The sequence below is a fragment of the Lepisosteus platostomus genome, chromosome 14, assembly GCF_059453375.1.
Source record: "Lepisosteus platostomus isolate fLepPlt1 chromosome 14, fLepPlt1.hap1, whole genome shotgun sequence".
NCBI lineage: Eukaryota > Metazoa > Chordata > Actinopteri > Semionotiformes > Lepisosteidae > Lepisosteus > Lepisosteus platostomus.
In genome coordinates this window covers 19,148,757-19,174,415 of record NC_142624.1, presented here as the reverse complement: position 1 = coordinate 19,174,415, position 25,659 = coordinate 19,148,757, and the positions used below count along the sequence as shown (strand labels likewise).

The 25,659-nt window shown below is 39.7% G+C and overlaps 1 protein-coding gene across 5 annotated transcripts in view; it reads left to right on the top strand.

Moving 5' to 3' along the window:
• Nucleotides 1–25,659, top strand: part of col18a1b (collagen type XVIII alpha 1 chain b) — a 147,885-nt gene that overhangs the window by 107,139 nt on the left and 15,087 nt on the right. For all 5 annotated transcript variants that reach the window (XM_088607369.1, XM_088607367.1, XM_088607366.1 and 2 more), the window contains 17 exons: nucleotides 1,185–1,247; nucleotides 2,891–2,974; nucleotides 3,344–3,394; nucleotides 3,683–3,823; nucleotides 4,353–4,415; nucleotides 4,684–4,728; nucleotides 7,119–7,250; nucleotides 8,340–8,405; nucleotides 17,489–17,515; nucleotides 18,519–18,554; nucleotides 19,295–19,357; nucleotides 19,709–19,744; nucleotides 20,611–20,700; nucleotides 21,464–21,499; nucleotides 22,476–22,535; nucleotides 24,161–24,244; nucleotides 24,350–24,376. In XM_088607369.1, the coding sequence (XP_088463495.1) occupies nucleotides 1,185–1,247; nucleotides 2,891–2,974; nucleotides 3,344–3,394; nucleotides 3,683–3,823; nucleotides 4,353–4,415; nucleotides 4,684–4,728; nucleotides 7,119–7,250; nucleotides 8,340–8,405; nucleotides 17,489–17,515; nucleotides 18,519–18,554; nucleotides 19,295–19,357; nucleotides 19,709–19,744; nucleotides 20,611–20,700; nucleotides 21,464–21,499; nucleotides 22,476–22,535; nucleotides 24,161–24,244; nucleotides 24,350–24,376 (1,104 nt within the window). The remainder of the gene's footprint in view (nucleotides 1–1,184; nucleotides 1,248–2,890; nucleotides 2,975–3,343; nucleotides 3,395–3,682; nucleotides 3,824–4,352; nucleotides 4,416–4,683; nucleotides 4,729–7,118; nucleotides 7,251–8,339; nucleotides 8,406–17,488; nucleotides 17,516–18,518; nucleotides 18,555–19,294; nucleotides 19,358–19,708; nucleotides 19,745–20,610; nucleotides 20,701–21,463; nucleotides 21,500–22,475; nucleotides 22,536–24,160; nucleotides 24,245–24,349; nucleotides 24,377–25,659) is intronic.

Genomic DNA, 25,659 nt, shown 5'->3' with positions numbered 1-25,659 from the left:
TTTGTTACATGTTGGTTTAAAGGAAATTCTCTTATTTTAATTGCGGGTTTTTTTTACTTTGTTTTACTTTGGGAGTCCTATTTTTAATGCCGTCAGTAAGTATTTTACACTATTTCAAAACATTTGTACTTCCATCAAAGATGGAAAAACTATAGTAAAAGTGAATGATTGTGTAGCATCTTCAGTGTTGGAAGGCTTTCCTGTTGCTTTCTCATATTAATAATCCATTCATCCATTATCGTAAAGCATCCTGGAGTCTATTCCCCGCAGGGCAGGATTACAACCTATACTGCACATCCATTCATTGATTACCCAGTGAAAACCTACAGTATGTAGATGAAGGGCGAACATGCAAATTCAGAAGGCAACCCAGACCAGAACTGAGCACAAGTGTTGTATGACAGAAGTACTGATATTATACCTTACTCATAGTAACTTTTCTAAGCCAATATTTTAAACATATTTGACCCAACAGAAATACCTGCTATTGCTAACTGTCACCTTTGGTATGTTTTCTTCCACCTACTGTACCACTCAGATTCTGGTATATAATTCAACAACTTTTACATGTATTAATTTGTGTAAAACACTAACGTTTTAGATTTTTAAAGCAAATTTAATCTGCAGTGGCACATACCGGAGCATGCTATATTGCTGCTGTAAATAATATTTGCAATAGTGTAATAAGCAATTTATTTAACACATTTCACTCCAAGAAATCCAAGAAATCCCAAAGTGCTTTATAAATAGAAGGTATACAGCATATATACCCATGTCTTTCAACACCAATGTACAACACCCACCATGATGCATATGAGGTATGGTGTGTTAGCAGTCCCACAGTATAGCAGGGAAATTGCTTCACCAGTTGAATTAAAGGGAAACGTATCTTTGGGATGACCAAGTAGTCAGGCCTCTGATTTAACATCTTACCTGGAGAATAGCATCTTCTAATGACATAACTATGCTTGATTATTGCTGTTGTTGCTGAAGATGGCAAAAACGAGACTCAGATCCCTCCTGAAAAAAAAATCTCATATTCCTACCTGACCCACTTTCTAGATCTCCCAGATGGATGCAGGATTGGATAGCAGACATTCTGCTCCTGTTATGTCTACATCTTATTTTGTAAAAGAATCCTTTGTACCACTACAGTCAGTAATCCATTCTCCATATCCTCTTAGGGTGCAGTTGGCCCACCAGGTTTTCCTGGAACTCCAGGGGATGTCGGAGTCAAAGGAGAGAAGGTAGGAAAATTGAAAATGGTTTAAAAAACAATTGAGAAGTTCTTGACAGCTTGTGTGATGGTTCTATTATCTTTGATTTAAATGTTCACTCAATCTCAATGTAAAACAATTGCCAAATGTTCAAGATTATAAAATATTTATGAAACATGTTGGCCATTCAAACTGTAGTGCATGAGTTCATGCTTTAAAAACGTTTGTAACTGATACTCAATATTCATTTGTCTGTATTTGTAGGTCATAAACCTGTTAAACAGCATTTAGATGATTTTAACAAACACACTAATTGTTTTTTTAACTAATACAAGACATTTGATTTGTTGATAACACTAATTTGGAATTCAAATAGCGTCTGATTTAAATTTACTAGTGAAAAAAAGATTGCAAGTGAGCTCAAACAGGCCTTAGAGATGTTGCACAAGATTTTCAACAGGAAGAACTAACTTTCCTAATAATTATGACTGAAGGAAAAGAGATTCTGGATATGGCCTGTCGGTAAAAATTCAATAAATCTGAAGTGACATTTAAACTAATGGCACCCATAAGAAATATGAATACAGTAAAGAACATGACAACCTGAGAAAGCTTACAAACAGGAGGAGGAAATTTGGTTTGTAAGGTTTGTTTGGCTACTGCAATCCATTCAATAGATGGATGTCATCAAGCTGTTTTTCTTGAACGAAACGACAGTAAAATAATTGGGTACTTTGTTACAGACTCCAACAACCTCCCCTGTAAAACATTTTCATGTTCATGCACTTCTGTAAATTTCTGCTTGTGTCCTGTGGTCTGTGCTTCATGACTGATTCTGAAAATGTCAGTTGGGTTGACTCTTGGAAGATATGAATCTGTCCCCCTCTGTTCAATACTTAATAATAAATTATTCACTTGAGTAACATTCCTTTAACCTTGAGAAAGTAAAATAAATCTCGGAGACACTAAATTCATCCTTCACTACACTTTCACTGTTGTGATACTGCAAAAAAAATCTTTGCTTATTTTACTTTCTATTGCAATATATTTTTCTCTTATTTGGCTTTTCCTTTTTTATATATATAACATACAAATTTAGATTTTTACAACCATTGTATAAAACAAGATTTCTAAAGATTTTGCCCCAATCCAATTTTTTTTGTGTATCAAAGTACTGAAGTTCTTATCTAGCAGTACTACCGGATTAGATTTCTTTGACTTTTTCCACTAGCATTTGACACTTGAATTTCCCAATCTGCGTCAGGATTACACAGATTATTTTATCTTTTAACTCTATGTTTCTGATTTCTTAATATCTTCCCCTATTTCATTTTAAAATGAGTTTTTAAATGTTCACACATCCTCATCCATAATAAACAAAATAAGATGATCTTGTGGGCAAAGAGAAAGCAAGCAGTATTAGATAAACAACGAAAGTAAGTTGTGTAACGCATCACTGAGACTATACAGTATATAAGGCAGAATGTTTCCAGGTCAGCAGAAGTGCCTGGCGGAGCTTCTCTTTGGGAACATAAATCAACCTCAGAAGCCAGGGTTGTTTTATAGGAGGCTCTTTGTTGCATTGTGTGGCATTTTAAATCAGTCCAGTGATTGGTGAAGGGTGGTCTTGGGTGTCTGTTCCTTGTCTAATTTTTCCTGATTTTGTTCCCCAGGGTGACAGAGGTGAAGGCCAACCTGGACCCAGGGGACCCCCAGGGCCTCCTGGACTACCAGGACCCTCTCGCTTTGATAGACCCGTATGTCCACATTTCAGTAGACTCACTCTCTTTATTTAAATAGCTAATAAAAGCAAATACTCTGTATCGCTGATCATATGTTACTGCACAAATGCTGTGTAATGTATTATGATTTATTTTGGACTAGTTTAGTCTAGTGTTTGAAGTGGAGCATCTAGAAAATAAAAATATATCATGAACAGAGATTGGATTTATTATTTGTCTATACCACATCATGTTCCACTGACCTGCTTTTTGAACTTTTTTTGTCCTTGAAGTAATATTTAATGTGTACATTGCTTCTTAATTTAATAAAATTTATAGAAATATTTTAATTAATACATAGAAAGCAGATGAGATGAATTTTTCTTCTTCTTTTTCTCTTTTAAGACATTTGATGATATGGAAGGTTCTGGATCCCTGGATTTGGACAGTTTCCGGGTATACTCTTTTGTTCATTGTTTTTTTTTTAAATTTGTATTCTAGTCAAATTCTATAATTGTGATAGATAATACAGTTTTTCTTTCTGTGGTGATTTCTTGTTACTGATTTTAACTTTTGTTGTTGCATGACTTTATTCCGTTCTCTTTAATAGGCAAGTCAAATATTTTTAAAAAGGTAACAGAGTGTTCCAACGTTACGCAGTAATTATTTCATCTCAATATCCCGGTGACCCAACTAAAGCCAAAAGTGTCCGTCAATCCAGAAAAATCTCTCTCATGCTTTCAGGGTCCCCCAGGTCTTCCTGGGCCACCTGGCCCTCCGGGGCCCGCTGGTCCTCCCAGCAACCCCGGCCCGCTTGCTTCTCCTATCCTTGGAACTCCTGGCACCCCAGGCCGTGACGGGCGAGATGGAGCAAGAGGGCCACCGGTGAGCTTCAATAGTAACGGTCAAGAGTCTTGTTGTAAAATGTGTAATATATTCAAGGAAAAGTCCATGGTGGTTATGTTTTCAGAAAATCACAAAATTGACATTTGGGGCAAGAGCAACACACAGTGCCTGTTTTGAAGTGAATCTGAAGTGCTGACTTAATGATTCTTCACAGAAATATTTACCATAATATCCATAAATGAAAAGACAAGCAGGTGCATGCAGGCATTTATGTTGCCCTGATTTTTTTTCAGAATCCTAATGTTTCTTTTAGAACTGTTATAGTATTTCTTTCCAGTCATCTGCACGTTTCTGATGTCCGCAATCTTGTTGGTTTTTTTAGTTGTTGTCAAGAGGCCTAATGAAAGCTAAGCACTTGTGTCTACAGCTCACCAACACCTGTAGCTTATTTTTGCTCCATACTCCGTGTTACTGGAATGATGCAAAAAGCCAATGACAGTTTTTGGACTAATATAAATGTATTTATAAATGGAGCTGCAAATAATAGTTTTGTAATATATTACTTTAGGGTCCCCCTGGGCCTCCAGGGAATGATGGACAACCAGGATTAGCAGGGCCTAAAGGAGATAAGGTGAGCAATATTTAAAAGCAGAATGCACAGAAAAAACATGGGTTTTTGAAAACATGTGTTCTTGATTGTAGCGTCAATAAACCTGTTCTGATGACAGTCTTTCTCTTGTAAGAAATGTTGATAAATAAATCTTCCACATGAATGAGAAGTGATAAAGTATATAGGAAGGCATTGCTGGAATGAAGCTTCCTTAGGAGCTTTGAGCAGGGAGAGGAGTCTTAGCTGGGCCTTAGTTGAAAAGACTTAATACTATTTTTTATATCTCTAGGGTGATGCAGGTGAATTAGGCCTTCCTGGACCAGTTGGTGAGAAGGTGAGTAGGAAATTTGACATTGTACTTCGCTTACATTCCATTGTACTTCACTTACATTCCACTAGCCATGGTGGATCACCCTATAAATGCTCTGCTTCACAAATTAACAGCCACACATTTGCCAGCAGTAGTGCTAACAGTTACAATCCCATATAGAGGTAAACCCTGAGACACATCTGAGACCTCTTTACATGCTGTGGAAAGGCAGAATGTATAGTGCTGTTGTCTGTCATCTTTCCTAATTTCTAATAGTCCTTGAGTGCTTCATTATGTCTTAATTTACACATTGCAATGTGTTAAAGGAGTTAGCTTTAGTTAGGAAATATTGTATACCTAATAACCACTTCTGGGATACTTATGTTATTTGGTAGTAACAGCTATTGGTACTTTGACTAAGGTTTTCCTTTTCCTATGTTAACAAAGCAAAATAAAACATTTGTTTTAAACATTTGGTGACTAAATTCATGGTGAATAGAAAATGTTTGAAGCCCTTTTTGTATTAGTTTAAAACTGCCTACCATTCAAAAGTATATCTATATGTTTGAAGGGGCCACTTTGTTAAAATGTACCTATACACAATTGAAGGAGCCTCACAAAATTTCTTTTGAATATACTCTCCTCTACTTCTCTTGTTCAAGCAGGGAACTTCCCATCCTATTCCACCCTATCTCTTAGAACTGCTGTCTTTCTATTCCTCCTCATCCTCCTCAGGAATGGCTGGGATGCAGGTACCAGGTCTCCTGCATGGCATTCTGATCTATTGAGTGGCATTCAGGCACCTTGTGGATAAAGACAATTCCACTTCTCCAGTGCCTACTCTTACATATGCATTTATACCTTTGCAAGATGTTACAGACTCATACTATAAAAAATATAGACGTCTGAGTTGTTTAACTGTGTGAAAAAAAAGCTGCTGGCATGAGGTTTTAGAATTCTGTAGTGTTATAACAATTTATGTATATTTAAAATGCACATTATGTCCAAATTAGTGCTGGAAATGGAAACAGTAGTAAAAATAATATTTTACAATTATTTATACTGTACTGCTTTAACATGAAGCAGTCTTTATCTTTCTTACTGTTTAAAAGCCTCTTTGTTTCAATAGAAAAGCTTATTTTTAGCATGTGTTAATGTTTTGCATTGAATGGACTATTCTGTTAATCTCACTGACTAATTACGCAGGATCCCCGTAATCATAACTGCATGCTTTTCTTAAACAGGGGAATGTGATTGGATCACAGTTAAGTGTTTTCAGAAATTAGAGTATGGGTATTTCAGTGAATGTAAAATGTGAAACTAACTCACTTAACATTAGCTTCACATTACTGTTTTACAAAAGTGGCATAAAATGCTATCACTGGAAGGATTATGAGAACATCATCAAACAGGGATATGCACAGGTGGCTATTTCAATATTTGTGGATATTAACACTTTTGTCTTAATAACATTTATGTTAATATTGTTCATTCAACAAATTGTTCCACTTTGTGTATTAAAATGTGCCATTTTTCAATTAGCTGTGAACTTTACCCTAGCATTTTGGGCAGTTTTGAGTGGTTTAAAGAATCTGACAATAATGTGATTCCAAGGGTATTGCACTCAATTTTTTATAAGAATAATAAAGGCACCTTATACTGTACCTATTTTTTTCTCCCTGAGGTTATACTTTTTTTGTATGCTTTTATTTTGACTGAGCCTAAATTCTGAATTACTGTAGATCTTAAGATCTCATTGATTATACTGTATATTAATGAACACTGATAATATTAAGATATTTTAAAAATTCTACGAAGACTAATATATTAGAATTGTAATATAATTTAGTATATATATACTATTATGCGGAAGCGCAATTATCTCGTAATTAGAGTTAGTACTAAGAGTTAGTACTTCTCGCGTACTTTATGTGATCACGCAATAGCACAATTGTCATATAATACCTATATCACCATGTGCGGATTTAGAGTTTTAAGCAGTGGAACTGATTGCACATACAGTTTAACTGTTAATAACGAAACCATCAATGCTTTGATCTCTAAATCCCACAAAACTGCTCTGCATGCTTGTAATGATTCTGCTCGATTTAGCAAATGTGCTAAAAATTGCAAGATTTCATTATGACTAGTGATATCTCGATCCCAGTTAACAGTAAGTCCATACAAATTCTGCAGTGATGGACATTGACACGATCATTACACAGAGTGCCAGCCAAGTTCATGGTAGCTTCTAGATGCGTTCAGTGCACAACATAACAGGTTGTACATACACCGAAGTAATCATTGATATCATGTAATTATGAGATAATTCGTTATCTTGTAATTGCGAGAAACTTTTCGCGCTTTCCGGATTGTAATGGCGTCTTATTTCACAAACATCTTCTATTCTGCAGGGCTCAAAGGGTGATTTTGGGCTGCCTGGCCAGCCTGGTATAGGGGGATTGGCTGGTCTTCCTGGACCAATGGGACCTGTAGGACCCCCCGGCCCACCAGGACCCCCAGGACCAGGCTTCCAAGTTGGCTTCGTAAGTACTGGAGCATCAGAGAGGGAAGGTAGTACCAGAGATGTCCCAGAGTGCTCTCAACACGGGCCTGGTTTACGGTGCTCTTCCAACAAAATTTGTATTTTTCAAATAACAAACAACATAGTACATACTAAAGTTATTGCTGGGGCTAGGTACATTATGCTTACATATTACCATACTGTGCCTTTGCATTTTCTGGACAGTCAGCACATATATTGCACAATAGATGATTTGTAATTGGAAGAATTGTACATAAACCAATGAGTGATTGAGGCTGTCAGGACAGTATGTACATTGGCTTTAGTTTCTCTGAAATTTGCATTTAGAAATATCTACATTTTCTAATGTAACAAATAAAGAAACTAATGCTCCTTGTGTTTGCCTCACAATTGCTCTGTATAGTTTTGAGATGTAAAATGTCATCAAGAACACGGGCATGTTTTATAGTAGTTCAAGTAGGTAGCTGCATCAGCATACGTAGGCTGCAAAGGAACAGGTAACAGGTTTGTTCCATGCTAATAAGAAAGGAAGCACAAAGTTTCGGCTGTGGAGCCTTCTTCAGGTATGAGGTCACACCTGAAGAAGGCTCCACAGCTGAAATGTTGTGTTTCCTTTCTTTTCAGCATGGAATAAACCCAGCAGGTTTATATATACTGATATCACTAGCAAAGAGTTTTAATACTCTATTCTATCTCTCCCTGTATTCTCATAGTCTAGTGGTAGGAACCTTAGAGACATTTTGGTAAATATAGAGTAAGAAAAAGCTTTTGAAAATGTATGTTTTGTTATATAGTTTATCTTCTTTCATGTCCACCCAACTTACAGTATGTTGGTAAAATGCAGCTTTACTACACACTAACACCATCCTAGATGTTTGTGCATTTGATAAGCTCAATTGTTTAAGGCCGGGAAAATAAATTACTACAATGCAAGATCTTTTTTATCTCAAAACTATCCCAACTTTCAATTTAGACAATACCCTAAATTGATAATAAAGCATAGTATATGAACGTCAACATCAGTTCTCATGTGAGTATATGGTGTGCATTGGGTCTTGTGTATTAAATACTAACAGCTCTCTGTTACAAGGATGATATGGAAGGCTCAGGATTCATGAACGGAATTGCTGGTGCAAGAGGACCAGAGGGACCACAGGTATGCCCTTCTCATTTTAACAAGACGTTTAAGGCTCTGCTAACAAAATAGTTCTTATTTTTCCTGTGGGCAGATGGCTCATTGTAAGTGACTTAGAAGGGATATTTTCCCTTTGCAGTTTAGGATCAGTGCAAAATCAATATTTAAAAAAATATTTCCCAACCAAAACAAGAAGGATAAAATGAGGGTTTAGTATATATTGTTTTCTCTAAAAATGGATCTGCTCATGTCATATTGATTAATATATTGATAAATCTGTAGGTAAGGTATACTTTTCATTACCATTAACACATTTTTTAATTTCTCAAGTATCACAAATGCAAGTAATCTTAAAAAGCCTTGAAATACAACCATTAAATTTGTTTTCACAGCAGCAAAACTCTTTTTTAATAAACCAACAAATTAATGGCTAGCACTGACTGATATACTTCAAACACATACAACAGATCTCAAGAATAACATCAGTTTTTAACAGCAAAATCAAACCACAACACCTAATTTAAATATATCTAAATATAACAGACAATAAACTCCTGGTACAACAATGACCAGGTAAAACAAGATATAGCAACACAATATTTTTGCTAAAAACATTTATCTGCTGAGACAGTTCTGTGATGCTCCAAAGTCCATTGATAATTTAACCATTTTCCAGCAAAAGAAAAATTAGTCAAAATACATAAAACCCATTTTACATACCTTGTAAAGCAGCAAAGATCCTGTTCTTATGTCTTCCTATGCTATTGATGAACAAAATGGCTTGACCAAACAAAGGTTCCTCATTTTGTTCAAATTAACCACTAAAACCACCAAAACATGATATAATAGGGAGAAACAGTTGTCTTTCAGCGAATTCTGACTATTCAGAATTCACTGACTATTCTTAGGGTAGGTCCTTAGGTATCCTTTGCATTTGCCATGATTTCTTTTGCTTTTGTAATTTCTGTCAGTCAAAAGAAGGTTACAAAAACTAAGGATGGTTAGTCATAAATACACACCGGAAGTGTGCAAAAAATGTACAAACACACTATTTTTTATATTCTGAACACCATAATAACCTCTCAAGCATTCCTAGCAATATAATGTTTTTTATTCTTCTTTCTTTTAATTCTCATTCTCTTTTTTTTCTTTTTTGGAAGGTGAAAAAAATACATTCCAGGTCTCGTCTTTATAAAAATTAATGCCGATTTCTTTTTATGTTAGTTCAGTCACTTGAAAAATTCTGTATACGACGAGTAAGACATATAAAAGTAAGACATATATAGAGTAATAAATAAAAAATCTGAATGTTCTGACTGGATGTCAAAGGGGTTCCCTTGAATTCAAGACCCAAACCAGGCCTGTACTGTGTATACTTTCCAAGATAGTTCCAGATTTTTAATAGGTACATCCATTCCAGAAAGAAATTGACCTTGAGTTCCATTTGGGGCAGGGGAAAGATTTACTCTGCTGCCAATTTCACACTTGGAGGCTAATGCATTGTGTTATTTCCTTAGCAGCTCCAGTAATATGTCAAACGGAAATCAAGAGTTTACTCTGCCCACTGTAGCGGTGAGGCTTATTAATAAGGCAGAATTAAGTGTTTCTGAGCTTTCCCAAATTAGGCCTCATTTCTCTGTTCATCTCTGTGGTGCAGCCACAGAGAAACCATTCATGCAAGGTGATTTAAGGTCCAAGGACAGCTCCTAAAGGGGGATGCACTTAGCTAAGCCTGGCTATCATGATCAATGGTCATCCATTGGTGCCTATCTGTCTAGGGAGTGCGAGTTGGACATCTGGATTGCATTCCTAAGTGTCAGGAGTAAGTGACTCATATCTCACCTTGATCAACCAATCAGGGACTGGTAGGGCCGAGTAACCCACGTGGGACTCTGATGCCCATGGAACTTTCAGCCAATCAATGAGCTGAAGTTCCTCCAGGTAAAAACAGGCAACACAGAGAGCCTGAGAGATTCAGATTCAGATTCAACAAGATTCAGATTCAGAAAACAAGATTCAGAAGGGATTCTGGAGAGGATTCTGTGGACTGTTCTAAAGGGAATTCAAAGGAGAATTCCAGGGCAGGACGGCCCAGGAGCAGAAGGCTCCCAAGGGCAGGACATCCTCGCAGCGCGCCTCCTGACCATCCTGAGACTCAGCCCGGACAACCACGGAACGGCCAGTGTGTCCGAGTGCCAGAACTTTCCTTTGTTCTAAGAGTCTAGAGTGGAGGTTGCCAGAGAGTAACCAGCAGCAGGCCTCGTGAACAGGTCGGAACTGTGGACAGCTGAATCACTATTCAGAACTAGCTCTTCATCATAAACGAACTGGTCCTCTTCCTGACTTGCTGGGACCCACAGTCATCTTTTCTCCTGTGCACAAACTTTGCTAGTTAAAGCCAACACTAACTAGCCGGTCAGTGAGCATCAGCAGCACACCGTCGCAAGCCGCACAGCACAGCCTGGCACCGAGCCAGAGAGCGCGGATTGGACAGCAACAGCCTGCAACTGTTTCTTTGTGCCCGCAGGAGATCTGAATCCCCAAAGATTGGATGAGTATTCAACTTCAATGCATTACAGCTCGAGAATTCAATTGTTATCCCAACCAGTTGATATCAATTTAATTCCTAAGAGTTATGTACTTGTTTGAGTATCTAATGTAGAAGTTGTAACCAAGTTCACTTTACGAAACGGTCTTAATGAATGATATACTGAACGTATGTCCTCTTGATATGTATAACTCTTTGTAACTGACCGAATATACCTTTTGTATTCTGATAACCCTCTCGATAAGATCTGTTAGGTTTATATGCATATTCTATGTATAAATAAATGTATCCTCGTGTATTAGTACCTGTGTGTGCGCGTTGTTTGAGTTATGTCGCATGGTTGGATTCTAAAGCCATCAAAAGAATCAACTTTGTGATTTACTGCTACAATTAATAATTGTCTCAGCAAATGCCCAAACCCTACAGAACTGGTGCCTTCAGAGAGCCACTATGATTACATATTTGGCGTCCCTGAACCGGCATAATCTACATTTATTTGGCGTCCCTGGGTGGGCTATGAATCACTACATTTATTTGGCGTCCCTGGCACGGGCGTGGCAAGACTGAAATGAGTCAACCAAGCGAATAATTCATATAAAACGCCGCGGGTTTCATACACGACAATACAGTGTGCTGAAAGCCGAAAGGAAAAAAAGTTCCCCTTGCTCTTTAAGCAGTGCTTGATTGTTTTGTGATCTTTTGCGATCTACCGGGTTGATTGCATACTTGATCTTGTGGTTTTCTGTGGTAAAACTGTAATTTCGTACTTAAAAGTAATACTCTTTAAGTTTAACGATGGTTGCTAAAAGGTCTGAATTCGAGTCGCTATTAAGCACTCTCTCTAGCAGCGACAGGTCTGACCACGATCTCTTCCATATCTCCGTCAGCGGAGAAGCTAGAATAAATCTCCATTCTCTGAGAGAGCTAGCGAAGGACATAGAGAGATTTGACCCCGCAGTGTCAGAGAATAATATCAAGAGTTATATTCAAGACCTCAGGTATACCCTGCAGTACCTGCCAAACGCCACAGAACAGGAGAAAGTGTTTCTGGTCAGGAAAACTACCAGCAGAGCTGTACATGAGTGGATGGCTAGGCAGATGAAAGAAGTCTGTAATGACTTTGAGCAGCTATGTCAAGCACTTATCGAAGAATACAGTGCGTTTATTGACCCGACTGCCGCGATAGCCGCCGCACTTAACATTAAGCACGAGAGAGCAGAGTCCCCTCGCGAATATTACGAGAGACTTAGACGAACTTATTTTGCAGGGCGAAATGATGAGGGTTGCGAAGAGAACACACATTTCAAGGGTTTATTCATTGCGAATCTCCACCCATCAGTCAGAAAGATGATCTTAATGCATACAGATGCACAGACCATGAAAATGACTGATATTAAGAGATTCGTGCAGAAAGCCTGGGAGTATGATGTCCAAAGTCGCTCTGAGCGAAAAGCTGTTAAAGCGACTGTGTTCGCCGTCAAAGCCAGCAGGGTTAATTCCCCCCTGCTCGAAGGAGCACAGGCTCCTGAGCTGGCTAAGCCCCGTTCCAAAGCAGGCACACTGGACCGCACCCAGCGTCCTAAGTGCCATGAGAACACCAGGGGAGGGAAAGGGCTAGAAAAAACTGAACAAAAGGATTCAGTAGCCGCCCGCCTGGCCAGGCTTGAACAAGCTTTATTAAGACAGGGACAACCGCTCCCCAAGGCTGCCGGAAGCGTGAATGAGCTGATACTCTCCACCGGAGGAGGCGGAGACCCGCCCCCTCTCCCTCCCTCAGTCTATCTGATTGAGCGGAAGGGTTCCTGCCTGGATGAGGTCAGCCACTCCCAAGTGAGTGCTGACTCCACCCCTGAAGTCACAGAGCAGGCAGTAAAACACAGAGGAAAAGCAGGAAGCTTTTACCTCAAGGCTGCCATGGGAGATGTCTTACCCAGTGAGACACTGATTGACACTGAGGTTGAAAGGTGTTTGATGTCACACGGCAAGCTCAAACGGGTAGAAAAAGAAAAGGGCATGCGACTCAGAGAGGAACCTTTGGTGGATCACCAGAAAGGCAAAGTGTGGAAACAGGTCAAGGCTCCTAAGTCTTCTGTACAGAAGGAAAGGGGGGCCAAGAGGCAGACTGTGCTCACACAGTGCCCACCGAACACAGAAGCCCATGCGGAGATTCCTTCTGTTCCCTCTGGACAAGAAATAAAAATATTTTCTTGTTCCCCGAATATACAGGGAAGTCGTGTCCCGGCCGAGGTCTCAACAGCCTCCCTGCCACAGGAGCGGTGCTCCAAGCAGCCGCCTGATCCACCAGGTAAAGCACACACCTTTTACATCCCTAAAGAGGAGCAGATCTCCCCACCTGGCGATGAAAAGGAGCTTTCCCTGTGCACCCTGGCACCCAAGAGGGGTCAGGACCACCACCCCGCAGTGGTGGAAAGGATCCAGATGGCAGGAGAGCAGGTTGGTGATGTAGCCCCCACCCTTAGCCCTGAGAGGTCCTCTATTAGTGAGGATCTGCTTGAGCAGCTGTCACAGGGCCACCGCCAGGTGCCCCTGGTGCAACATTCACAGGTTAGACAGGAGGTCCAGCTGGACGCTGAGACTACTGCGCTGTGGACACACCTGATCCCAGATGCCGATTCCCTCTGCTGTGACCCAGGGAACCTGCAGTCAGGTAACATTATTTCTCACGACTACCAGGTAGTGAGTGAGACTGACCTGATTGTTCCTGCCTCAACGGCAGGGTTTCCAACACACCCAGTCCCCCAGAAGGGACAGGGAATGAAAGCCGAGCCGGTTTTCTTACAGCCACCAGCTCAGTCTGTCAGTCTGAGTCTGACCAACAGTGGTTCAGCCAGACTGGAGCTGGATGGTCAAGCCACCCGCCTGCCAGTGCAGAACATCGCAAAGAGAGGTGTCAGAATCCCCGCCTGCACTGACATGGGCCTGGTGAGTGATAGTGAGTTCAAAGACAGTGAACTAGCTATCCCACTGCTGGGGCAGCTCCCTGAACCCCTAGCGAGGGAAGGGGGGAGCGAGCAGGTGTCCTACACCTACCCCCAGAAAACGATTGGAAACATGCCGATAGAGGGATTCCTCAATCAGGAAGTGTGCAGGGTGGACCTGAACAGTGAGAATAGGATAACAATCCCAGATCACTCAGGTGCTCCAGATGACCACTCAGCCGAGGGTCAGGCATGCTCCACCACTGCACCACCCCCTGCAGGGTTCCTAGAGCACAGGCATGAACAAATCGAAAAAGCAAATGTCCTGGAAACGGATGAGCAGCATCAGCCGCTGCGTCAGATCTCCCCAGATTTCCAGGATGTTGGTGCCCAAGATGCCACAGGGCATACTGAGAAAGACACCATGTACACGCTGCGCCAGCTTAGAAAGGCAACAGTCACTCAGAAGGAGATGACTGGGATCAGCCACCCGAAAAGACTTTTGGGAGGACTGATTGCTGCCGCCACTGTTGCACGTTTGCTTTTTCTGGTAGGTTTGTGTGCTACTGGCACTCTCACCCTGACTGCCCCAAGAAGGCAGGTGTCAGAGAGGCCAGAGGGTAGTGACAGACTGTATCGACAGCAGCAAAAGTTGGAAAGCTTAGGGAAAACCCTACAGGCAACTTCCTATGCAACAGGGTTAAACCTTATTCCCCAAACAGTGGACATGATTGTTGGTGTTATACAGTGGGTTTATGCTTGTGTGCAACAGGCCAGAATGTTGACACAAGACCTGTTAAGGGAGTTTAGTGCCACTGTGGCCAGTCTAGCCATGGCACAATTCCCAACCCACTTGATTCCACTCTTCTCAGTAGAGGAGTATGTGACATTAACCCCATCGCTCATAGCTCACCCAGAAGGAAATCCAAGATTGAATTCGGTTCCAAGTCTTGAGATGGGTATGGCTACAAAAGCTATCCATTGGCTGTGTCTAAACGATTCACCAATGAAGGGTGTAAAGCTACTAACGAGCAGAGGGAGGTTAATGAACTCCATGAAGAGCAGGTGGGAAGTAAATGGTTGGTCAGCACACCACATTTAACTGACACTATGACTTGTGACGGGCATGATACAGCTACCACAATGCAGCTACCTAACCAATAGTTTTCCTGTAAGTTCCCGAGGAGGTCATAGTACAGCATGGTAACTTAACACTGTACGGTCTGGAACCAGACAATATAAGACCAAACTTGAGGTCTAAGATGCCTTCAGGTGCCACACTATTGAATTGGATAGAAATCCAAGAAACAGTAAGCCCTGAAGAGGTACAGGTAGTTAGTTTGCTTTAATGGAACAAACCTCCAAATCACCCTAGCAGATACCCAACACAGGTGTTGTGGTTTATCGGGGGGCTGGGAACAGGAACTGTTGTTATTGTAACACTACTGCCAGGTAGCTGGATCATGACTGACAGTGTACTCTGAATGATGTAGTCTCACATCAAAATGTACTCTGGGTAGCATGAATGAGTCAAAGGTAGCATGTCAAAAGAAAGGAAGTGACTTCTCCCCAAATATCTACCACAGAGGTATCAGATATTGACAGTGAACTTCCTGATGTGTAATTCCTAGACTTAGATAATGTCTCCTACCGTGTTTATACATACTCCAGATGTTATTCATCCTGTTTGTATCCAATGCTGGTTCCGGTATGAATTCTCGAGGAGTAATGTAGACATTTAAGATTAATGTTCTAATGGCAAGGGACATCACTTAACTCTGTTTTGTTTTGAAGGCAACAATGCCTCGGGACCTCGTGGCCTTCAAAAAGGGGGGATATGTAGCGGTGAGGCTTATTAATAAGGCAGAATTAAGTGTTTCTGAGCTTTCCCAAATTAGGCCTCATTTCTCTGTTCATCTCTGTGGTGCAGCCACAGAGAAACCATTCATGCAAGGTGATTTAAGGTCCAAGGACAGCTCCCAAAGGGGGATGCACTTAGCTAAGCCTGGCTATCATGATCAATGGTCATCCATTGGTGCCTATCTGTCTAGGGAGTGCGAGTTGGACATCTGGATTGCATTCCTAAGTGTCAGGAGTAAGTGACTCATATCTCACCTTGATCAACCAATCAGGGACTGGTAGGGCCGAGTAACCCACGTGGGACTCTGATGCCCATGGAACTTTCAGCCAATCAATGAGCTGAAGTTCCTCCAGGTAAAAACAGGCAACACAGAGAGCCTGAGAGATTCAGATTCAGATTCAACAAGATTCAGATTCAGAAAACAAGATTCAGAAGGGATTCTGGAGAGGATTCTGTGGACTGTTCTAAAGGGAATTCAAAGGAGAATTCCAGGGCAGGACGGCCCAGGAGCAGAAGGCTCCCAAGGGCAGGACATCCTCGCAGCGCGCCTCCTGACCATCCTGAGACTCAGCCCGGACAACCACGGAACGGCCAGTGTGTCCGAGTGCCAGAACTTTCCTTTGTTCTAAGAGTCTAGAGTGGAGGTTGCCAGAGAGTAACCAGCAGCAGGCCTCGTGAACAGGTCGGAACTGTGGACAGCTGAATCACTATTCAGAACTAGCTCTTCATCATAAACGAACTGGTCCTCTTCCTGACTTGCTGGGACCCACAGTCATCTTTTCTCCTGTGCACAAACTTTGCTAGTTAAAGCCAACACTAACTAGCCGGTCAGTGAGCATCAGCAGCACACCGTCGCAAGCCGCACAGCACAGCCTGGCACCGAGCCAGAGAGCGCGGATTGGACAGCAACAGCCTGCAACTGTTTCTTTGTGCCCGCAGGAGATCTGAATCCCCAAAGATTGGATGAGTATTCAACTTCAATGCATTACAGCTCGAGAATTCAATTGTTATCCCAACCAGTTGATATCAATTTAATTCCTAAGAGTTATGTACTTGTTTGAGTATCTAATGTAGAAGTTGTAACCAAGTTCACTTTACGAAACGGTCTTAATGAATGATATACTGAACGTATGTCCTCTTGATATGTATAACTCTTTGTAACTGACCGAATATACCTTTTGTATTCTGATAACCCTCTCGATAAGATCTGTTAGGTTTATATGCATATTCTATGTATAAATAAATGTATCCTCGTGTATTAGTACCTGTGTGTGCGCGTTGTTTGAGTTATGTCGCATGGTTGGATTCTAAAGCCATCAAAAGAATCAACTTTGTGATTTACTGCTACAATTAATAATTGTCTCAGTAAATGCCCAAACCCTACAGAACTGGTGCCTTCAGAGAGCCACTATGATTACATATTTGGCGTCCCTGAACCGGCATAATCTACACCACAATGTCAATTGTTTTTCCCAGTTTAAAGGTTTATCTCTTTAAAAGAGAAAGTGGCTAATCATCCATTTCAAAGACCCACATGTCTTTCCCTTTGTTTTTATTTTAGGGCTGAGTGAAGTGAATTTAGAAATAGAGTGTGATATAGTCCTCTACATAGTAAGGATCACCTTTGCACTGAATTGTGAATCCTTCTACTGTACAGTCCAGTGTTATTGTGCAATATTTTATTGTGTTTTGTTTTCCACTTATATGAGTATGTACATTGAAACACTTGTCATGTTAAGCTTTGTGTTTTTTTCAGGGTCCTCCTGGGATTCCAGGCATACCGGTTAGTTTTTATATATTTAAAAATTCAGTATATTTTTTAAAACTGTCATTTGTTTGCAGTGTCTTCAAACTGATAAAGGTAGAATATCCCCACTCTTCCTCTCTCTTCTGAGAGATTTGTTGAACATAGAGTAAACAGAACCACAGAATCACAATTGTTTATACTGTATTTGCAATCAAATGTTCCATGTTAAGAAGCACTGTTAAAGCTGAACTGTGGGTAAGCAGATAAGTTAAGTAGGTTAGAAGAGACAACAACAATTTCAATGTTTTGTCCTAAATATTTACAAATATTTGCAAAAATATGCATGAGGCATTCAGGAATATAGTTGGACAAGTTATGGTGCAGATTTCTTTTTAAATTTGTTTGGCAATCCAGTTAATTTAATAACTGAATACACATAAAATCTTAAAAATAAGCCCTTGATGTAAATTCATCATTGAAGTGTTCATGACTGTCAAAGTTCTGTGTTGGCAACAAGAGATGCTGAAAAGTAAGCTTTAAAATGTGCTGATAAATATTTACAAATATTTGTAAACAAATGCATGAGGCATTGCTACTTTAAGTCATAAAAAAAACATCAGATAATAATAATAATAATAATAATAATAATTGCTTACACTTATATAGCGCTTTTCTGGACACTCCACTCAAAGCGCTTTACAGGTAATGGGGACTCCCCTCCACCACCACCAATGTGCAGCATCCACCTGGATGATGCGACGGCAGCCATAGTGCGCCAGAACGCTCACCACACATCAGCTATCAGTGGGGAGGACAGCAGAGTAATGTAGCCAATTCATAGAAGTGGATTATTAGGAGGCCATGATTGGTAAGGGCCAATTGGAAATTTGGCCAGGACACCGGGGTTACACCCCTACTCTTTTCGAGAAGCGCCAGATGGAGTTTAATATGAGAAAACCACTGATTATGAAACAGAATTGCCACCAGCTATTCCCTGAAGGAGATTTCCATCTGTAATTGTTTTTTTTTTTCTCACAAGGGCAAGCCTGGTTTCTCTGGTTTACCTGGTGAAAAGGTAATACCTGTTTGTTTTAGAAGTTTATCTGAATTTTCATTTCAATTTTGATGTTCTGCTGCAAGGTGGATCTTGTGTCATCTGGATTTGTCTTTTGTATATTTTAATTTTTTGAGAGATTTGGGGATTTTTTTTATTTTGCATGTGAGAATTTTGCCTTTAAAACTTGGCTTTTAAAAAGAACAACTTAGTGCCAGATATAAGCACACACACTGAAATGTCATAAGGCAAACTGGTATTCTTTGAGGATTAGTGTGGGCCTCATTGCTGATTTTTAATTTTATTTTGTACATATCTGTTTCAGGTATTTACAGAAATGTTTTTTTTAAAGCAATTATCAAGACCGGTGACACACATTAGAATTGGATAATAAACTACACACATTTGTGTGAACTACGTTTTCAAACCTTATTAATTAAAATGATGTTCTCATTTTTGTTAAGAAAAATTGCAGAAAAATAAATATTTGCAGATTCAGAATCTGGTTCACCATCTTTAACACTTATTGATTTAGGTCATTATTTTGCTTTATGCAGCATTCCTATAGAGAAACAAAAGAAGGAAATAAGCATTATTTCCTTTAAAGCTGGCTACAGTATTAACATAGTTCCCTGGTGAAGTATTAACAGGCTTTATTTGCATCTTTTGTTGTGGTTACACAATACACTAGACTTAGATTATATTGTCTTGAAGAATTGAAATGGAATGAAAAGCTTCCAAATGATTTTCTTGCTCTTCAGGGGGCAGCAGGAATTTCAGGATTGGATGGAAGACCAGGACTAGATGGGTTCCCTGGACCTCCGGTAAACAATAAATCTTTTAGCGGGTATCCAACAAGCTTGTTGGCCATCTTGTTGACCGTTTATTGTTCTTGCTTGTCTTTTAAGGTATTGTTTTAGATTATGCTATCCCTTTGAATTCATTGTTAAATGAATATAGTTGGACAAGTTATGGTGCAGATTTCTTTTTAAATTTGTTTGGCACTCTAGTTAATTTAATGACTGAACACACATTAAAATCTTAAAAACAAGCCCTTGATGTAAATTCATCATTTACAAGAGATTTTTAAAACTTTAAAATTTAAAATAGGCTGATATTATCATATGATAGGAATGTCTTTTCTGTGGGTCCAAAGTTTTTTTCTTCTTTCTTAGGGGCAAAAGGGTGATACAGGAGAAAAAGGTGAAAGAGTAAGTGTCTTAATTTAATTTATTTCCTTAACTTCCTTTTAACCTTAACCTTAACATTTGACATCACATTTTGTTACCTCTGGCTTTGAAAACCACCAGAAAAAGAATATGAATAAAGACCAGAATGTATGAAAGTCTTTCAATACTAAAATACTAAAGAATTGTATTACAATATTAAAGTATTGTAATACTGAAGTATAATTCTGAAGTATAATTATAAGATCTCAGTCAGTATAAGAGTGTTTATAAAATGATTGATTAATGTTTTGCAAATATACTTATATTTTAAAGCTCTCACCTACTGTATCAGTGGGTTAAGGCCTGGACAAAATATCCTAACTTGTGCTTTCAAAGAAAATGTGTCAAGTGTTTTCTGATTTCTTTCTGATGTTTCCAAATAGTTATGAAGTTAGTCATACCTCTCCATGCACATGCCTTTGAAGAGTCACAGATTACTGAAAATGACCATTTAAATGCAGTATTTTGTAAATGTGACATAAGATATAAATGGACATATGGAATCTCACATACAATGTTTAAATACTGAAAGTTTTACAGTAAGCATTTGATCTTTTCTTTTTTGTGTAATTATATTGATGTGCTAATTGACAAACAGTGCCTGAATAATAATCCATTTAACATTTCACACATACACACAATAACTGTAATATTTATTTGAATTTTAGTAGAACAATAAAATAAATAATACATATTTTAATTTATATTTTAATACGAATTTTCAAAAACTACTGTAGTGTAAAATGTCCTTTGGTTAAGTTTCGCAGATTAAGTCAGAAGCGTCCGTTGTGTTTGAAGTACAATACAAGTGTGTGCGTACTAAGTGAGCTGATGTTGTGTTTCTGTAGGGTGAACATGGTCGAGATGGAGTGGGAATTCCTGGGCCTCCTGGTCCTCCTGGCCCTCCTGGACAAATCATCTATCAAACATCAGACAATGTAAGACACCAATTTTCCCTTCTTTTTCCATTTACTTCATGACTTCCCTGTTACCCGTCTGGTTACTATTTTCTTTTACCAGATTTTGTGATGTCTTAAGTAATAAAAATTCAATTGATATTGTCTATATAAACTTTTAGCAGACTGTGGTTACACCACTGCCTAGTAGTTGTAATCTCTTTACAGTTTTCTGATTGGTTTTATGAGGTAATGGGTGATGTGCTTCTAATGAAAGTTCTGTTGAGTAAAAATGCCAGTTTTAGTTGAGGGATATTCTTTGTATTCTTTAAATTTAGACATTATGGCTTAACAATTATTTTTCACATTTATTTGGATGTACTAAATTACATTCTTTATGTCTGTTGTTTAGTTTTAAGAGTTTAAGAAAGAAAGTTCTCAGGGTAAGTGTGTTTAATAGGCTGATCCATTTGGCATTGTTACTACTGGCTTATCTTTTCTATAGCCAACTAGTAGAGGTTGAAATATAATACTTTACCTGATTTTGTTACTGTGGCTCTTATACGGAATATTAGCTTCAATCTGCTAATAATTCAGATCTTGTAATGCTTAAATGAGTTCCCTCAACAGATACTCTTCAGTATTCTTGTTGGACTATTTTACTATTATTTGTTTTTGTTTTGTAACAAAAAAAAATTATGAAGTACACTTAAATATATTCCTGATTTTTGTGAAGCACAGTTTTGGATGGATTGGAAGTATGCAAAACACTTTGATTCAAAAGCACATTTTCCTATTATTTCAGGGAGGCCGTGGCATGCCTGGCCAAGCAGGATTTCCTGTAAGTGTTGGTATTCTATAATGGCATATTTGCTCCATTGATCAAGAAAAATGACCTTTTAATCTTTAAATAACAGTGATGGTAACGTCTTTTACCTCCATTAGATACCTTAGTGCCACTTATCTTTTTCCGTTTTAGTCCCAAGACATTAAGGGGCTCATTCATAAACATGTAAGAATCATGTAAACCACATAAGGGGCAGATTATAAAGCATCATGTTCACAAAGCAGGAAAAGAAACACCTGTGAGATTTATTGTAATGTGTTAAAATGGGTTTGTGTGCTAAATAACACAGTTTGTGCGCATTTTATGAGACAAAAGCAATAATAGTAGAAATATGCGCATGGTGTTCACCATAATAACTATACAGCTGCCTAAGTTGAGTGCATGTTTGTACAGATGGGAAGCAGGAGTAATGGGAAGACATTTTTTTATAAAAAGCTGCAATGCACCTTGACTGTTTTACCTGAATTAAGGATATCTTCACGCATAGGGAAAGGGGTATTTATCAAAGGAAGAAAGGTAGAGTCAGAAGGACAATAACCAGAATATTTAAACATTTAGAAATATTTTATGCTCTCCAAAAACTGTTGCCTTGTCTCTACACAATGTTATCAATGTTACGTTTTTATTAATGGTGATCAACACAACAGGAGAAAACCAACTTTAAATTTGTTTTGTCATACTGTACAGTATATGAAATAGGTTTTCTTTGCTTTCAGAAGTACGGTGCTTTTCACTTTTCTTAATAGTTAATTCTTAAAGTTTTTTGCTTGGTTGTGAATGTTAATCTTTTTTTTAATGAAAATAAGCTTTAGTAATGTAAAGTTTACTTCAAGTGTGCTTGAACTGCACGTGACTTTACTTTAGTACAAAACCTATGTACAGGTTGAAGGAGATTAAAAGTTGTACGCAGTACACATTAAATCATATTTGACAAACTTCATAATGATCCTTTCTCTCTATTTAACAATAGGGCCCCGTGGGACCAAAGGGAGATAGAGGGGAGCCAGGCTCACCAGGATATGGTGTGAAGGTGTGTTTCTGTTTATTAACTTTTTATGACTCCTTAATGTTGTCACACCCTCTACAGCTCGAGGGCGCTCCTACTCTATCCTGTCCCTAGTTTCCTGTGCTTTGCTTATCCTTCTGGTGTGTCTATGTCTGGGGCTATCTGTGTCCGGGTCACTGATTCTCCCTCGCTCAGCATTGATGTTCTGAGACCTGCCTAGCACCAGGCCGCCCCACATCCATGACCCGAGGGCATTGGTTTCTTTACGACATTTCCTGAACAGCTGAGCCAAGGCTAACCCCCGTCTCGCCGCTACGCATAAGGTCTTTATTCGCTCTCCTGCAATTCCATGGTTCGTCCCTTCCGACATCCGTGACAGAATGCTGTCCCCATGAGCAGCACTTTTTGTCTTTACGCAGTGTTTTGGGTTTTTTTGCAGTTCTTCTATTATAATCATGCCTGTGAGCGGGTCATTCAGCGGTATGCCGTCCTGGCATCCGCGTACGAATACCTGGCTTTCCTTGGGTTGTCGCTCCCGGCATCCGGAATTGAATGTTGAGCTGGCTCTTCTATCCTCACTCTGGACATCCATGCCTGTGAGCGGGCCTTGTGCTTGGCTCTCTTCAGGTTGTTCACTCCAATATCAGTGATAGGATGTTGAGCTTTTTTCCTACTCTCCTATTCTCATTGCTGGATATCATTCCTGACATCCGTGCCTGTGAGCAGGTCTAGTGCCTGGCTTTCCTCAGGTTGTCTACTCCGATATCAGTAATAGAATGTTGAATGTGTTTTTTGCCCAGTTTGCAGTGTTTTTCTATTTTTTTATTCCTGGGTTTTGCTTTGTTACTTAGTTTTTTCTTGTTGTTTTGGTTTTTTCACTTCCTGGTCTCCCCTTCTCTCTGGTCCCCCTGACCCCTGTGTTGTGGAGCTCTTGGTTCCTACCTGTTTTGTGTGGTCTGTTACCCTGGTCTCCCAGGTTTTTTTTTGTTGTGTGTGCTTTTGTACTTGTTTTTTGTTTACACTTCGGAGCTCTTCACGGCCCCGCCTTCCTCTACCCAATAAAGGTTTCTACCCTGGAGGAGGGGGCAGCTCTCAGCTGTGGACTCCCGGAGGTTTCCTTTCAGTTAAATGAGGCGTTTCCTCCCCCCGGTGCTCTGCAGCTCATTTATTTGTTGAGTGTCAGGAGCCGCCCATGAAGGGGGGGGGGGGGGGGGTACTGTCACGCCCTCTACAGCTAGAGGGCACTCCTACTCTGTGCTGTCCCTAGTTTCCTGTGCTTTGCTTGTCCTTCTGATGTGTCTATGTCTGGGGCTATATGTTTCCGGGTCACGCTTTCCTTCTCGCTCACATTGACGTTTAGATGTCCTGAGACCTGCCAAGCACCAGGTTGCTCCACATTCGTGGCCTGAGGGCATTGGTTTCTTTACGGCATTTCCTGAACAGCTAAGCCCCGGCTAATTCCCGTTCCACCGCTATGCATAGGGTCTTTTTTTGCTGCCATTCGTCCCTTCCAACTTCCGTGACAAATGTAAAACTTTCATTAATACCTCTTATTTGAGAGAAGAACACACAAATTTGGGTTGGGGATGTCATGCAGGGCTATTTTCAATACTCAAGCTGTGTGTTATTTCTATTTCTCTTTTGCTTAGGGAGAAAAGGGAGACCCAGGTTTGGTCATCGGGCCAGACGGCAATCCACTCTTCTATCCACTAGGTGGACCGAAGGGGGAGAAGGTAACAGATTCACAGCTTTACTTTGTTGTTGTCTGGGTTGAATTTGTAAGATAGTGTCTGGTTATTTCTTGAATCATTTTATGACTTCTGCCTGTGTTTATACAGGGTGACGGAGGACCTGCTGGACCCACTGTAAGTAATGAGACACATTACAGTTTAACTTGTTGTTATTTAAAGATAAATCAGTTGTGAATGGCACTTAGATCGATCATGTTCTTATTTTATTTTTTATGTTTTTCTGTCACTAAGTTGCTTTTATAGTGCAAAAACATATTTTAAAATGTATATTCTGTTGTAGTAATCAACACATTTTTAAGCCGCTTTTATTTATCGTATCGAAAATTATACACTTTTTTATACTTGAGATATACAACAAATATTTTAGGTCCCTTCACACATTTACAATCACAGAAACACAATCAAAGATAAGAAGACTGATCAAAAACTCCTATTCACCTAAGTACCCTAATTTAATTTTAAAGCATATACAATGAGAAAATGTCCCCAATATCAGGAACTGTATCACTCCCTTTTAAGGATGGAAAGCAATCATCATTAATTAGAAAGCGATCTATTAGTTGGTCTTGCCTGCCATCCCATCCGAGGGTGCACTCCTTATTGGAGCTGCTGGTTGTTCCCCAGCCTGATCCGTTAAACAACAGATGAAGAGATTGCTGGAGGAGTTGGATGAGCAGTGTAGAATCTTGGAGCTGCTGCTGTCAGCCCCTATTGCCAATACAGCACTAGCCCTAACTCTGCTTCTCCTTTCATTGGACCTGTCCTCCCTCCTGTTTGTTGAGGAGGATTTACTCCTCTACCACAGATCTATGGCAGAATCCTGTGTGGACTTCAAGCATGTTTTTTTCTTTCTGAAAGGTGATGATGCTTTAAAGTTTTGTACTGGTCTGGCAGGACTTTATACACTTTTTACTTTATACTATCCTGTCCTTCATCCTCACTTTTTTGGATGAGTCTCTGCTATTATTTCAAACAACAAAGTGTGCTTCCACTCTCCATAATGCGAAGACTTTGACATAGATGGAAGTGTGCTCTTTGTCATTCTTGTGTTGTTCTTTGGCTAGTGTCAGAGTGTCTGTACACTTTGACTCTGGTTGTCATGCTTGGGCCTGTCCCAGGCAGTAGCCCACATTTTGTTGTGCACACATTCTACTCTGCACCAGCACCCTGGCACATGGGAGGTCATTGTGGTTTATGCTTCAGGACCAGGACCTTATCTCCATAGTCCTTGAATTCCTGTAATATCTGTTGAATAATAGAAACTCTTTCATATACTAAACTCAAAGTATACTTGGCAGACATTTCAGGATCTTTGCTTAAGTCTTCGTGCATGGTCTCAAGCCTATTAGTGTTACTAGACCTGGTAGCCTCACACTTCTTGATGCTTAAGTTTGGCT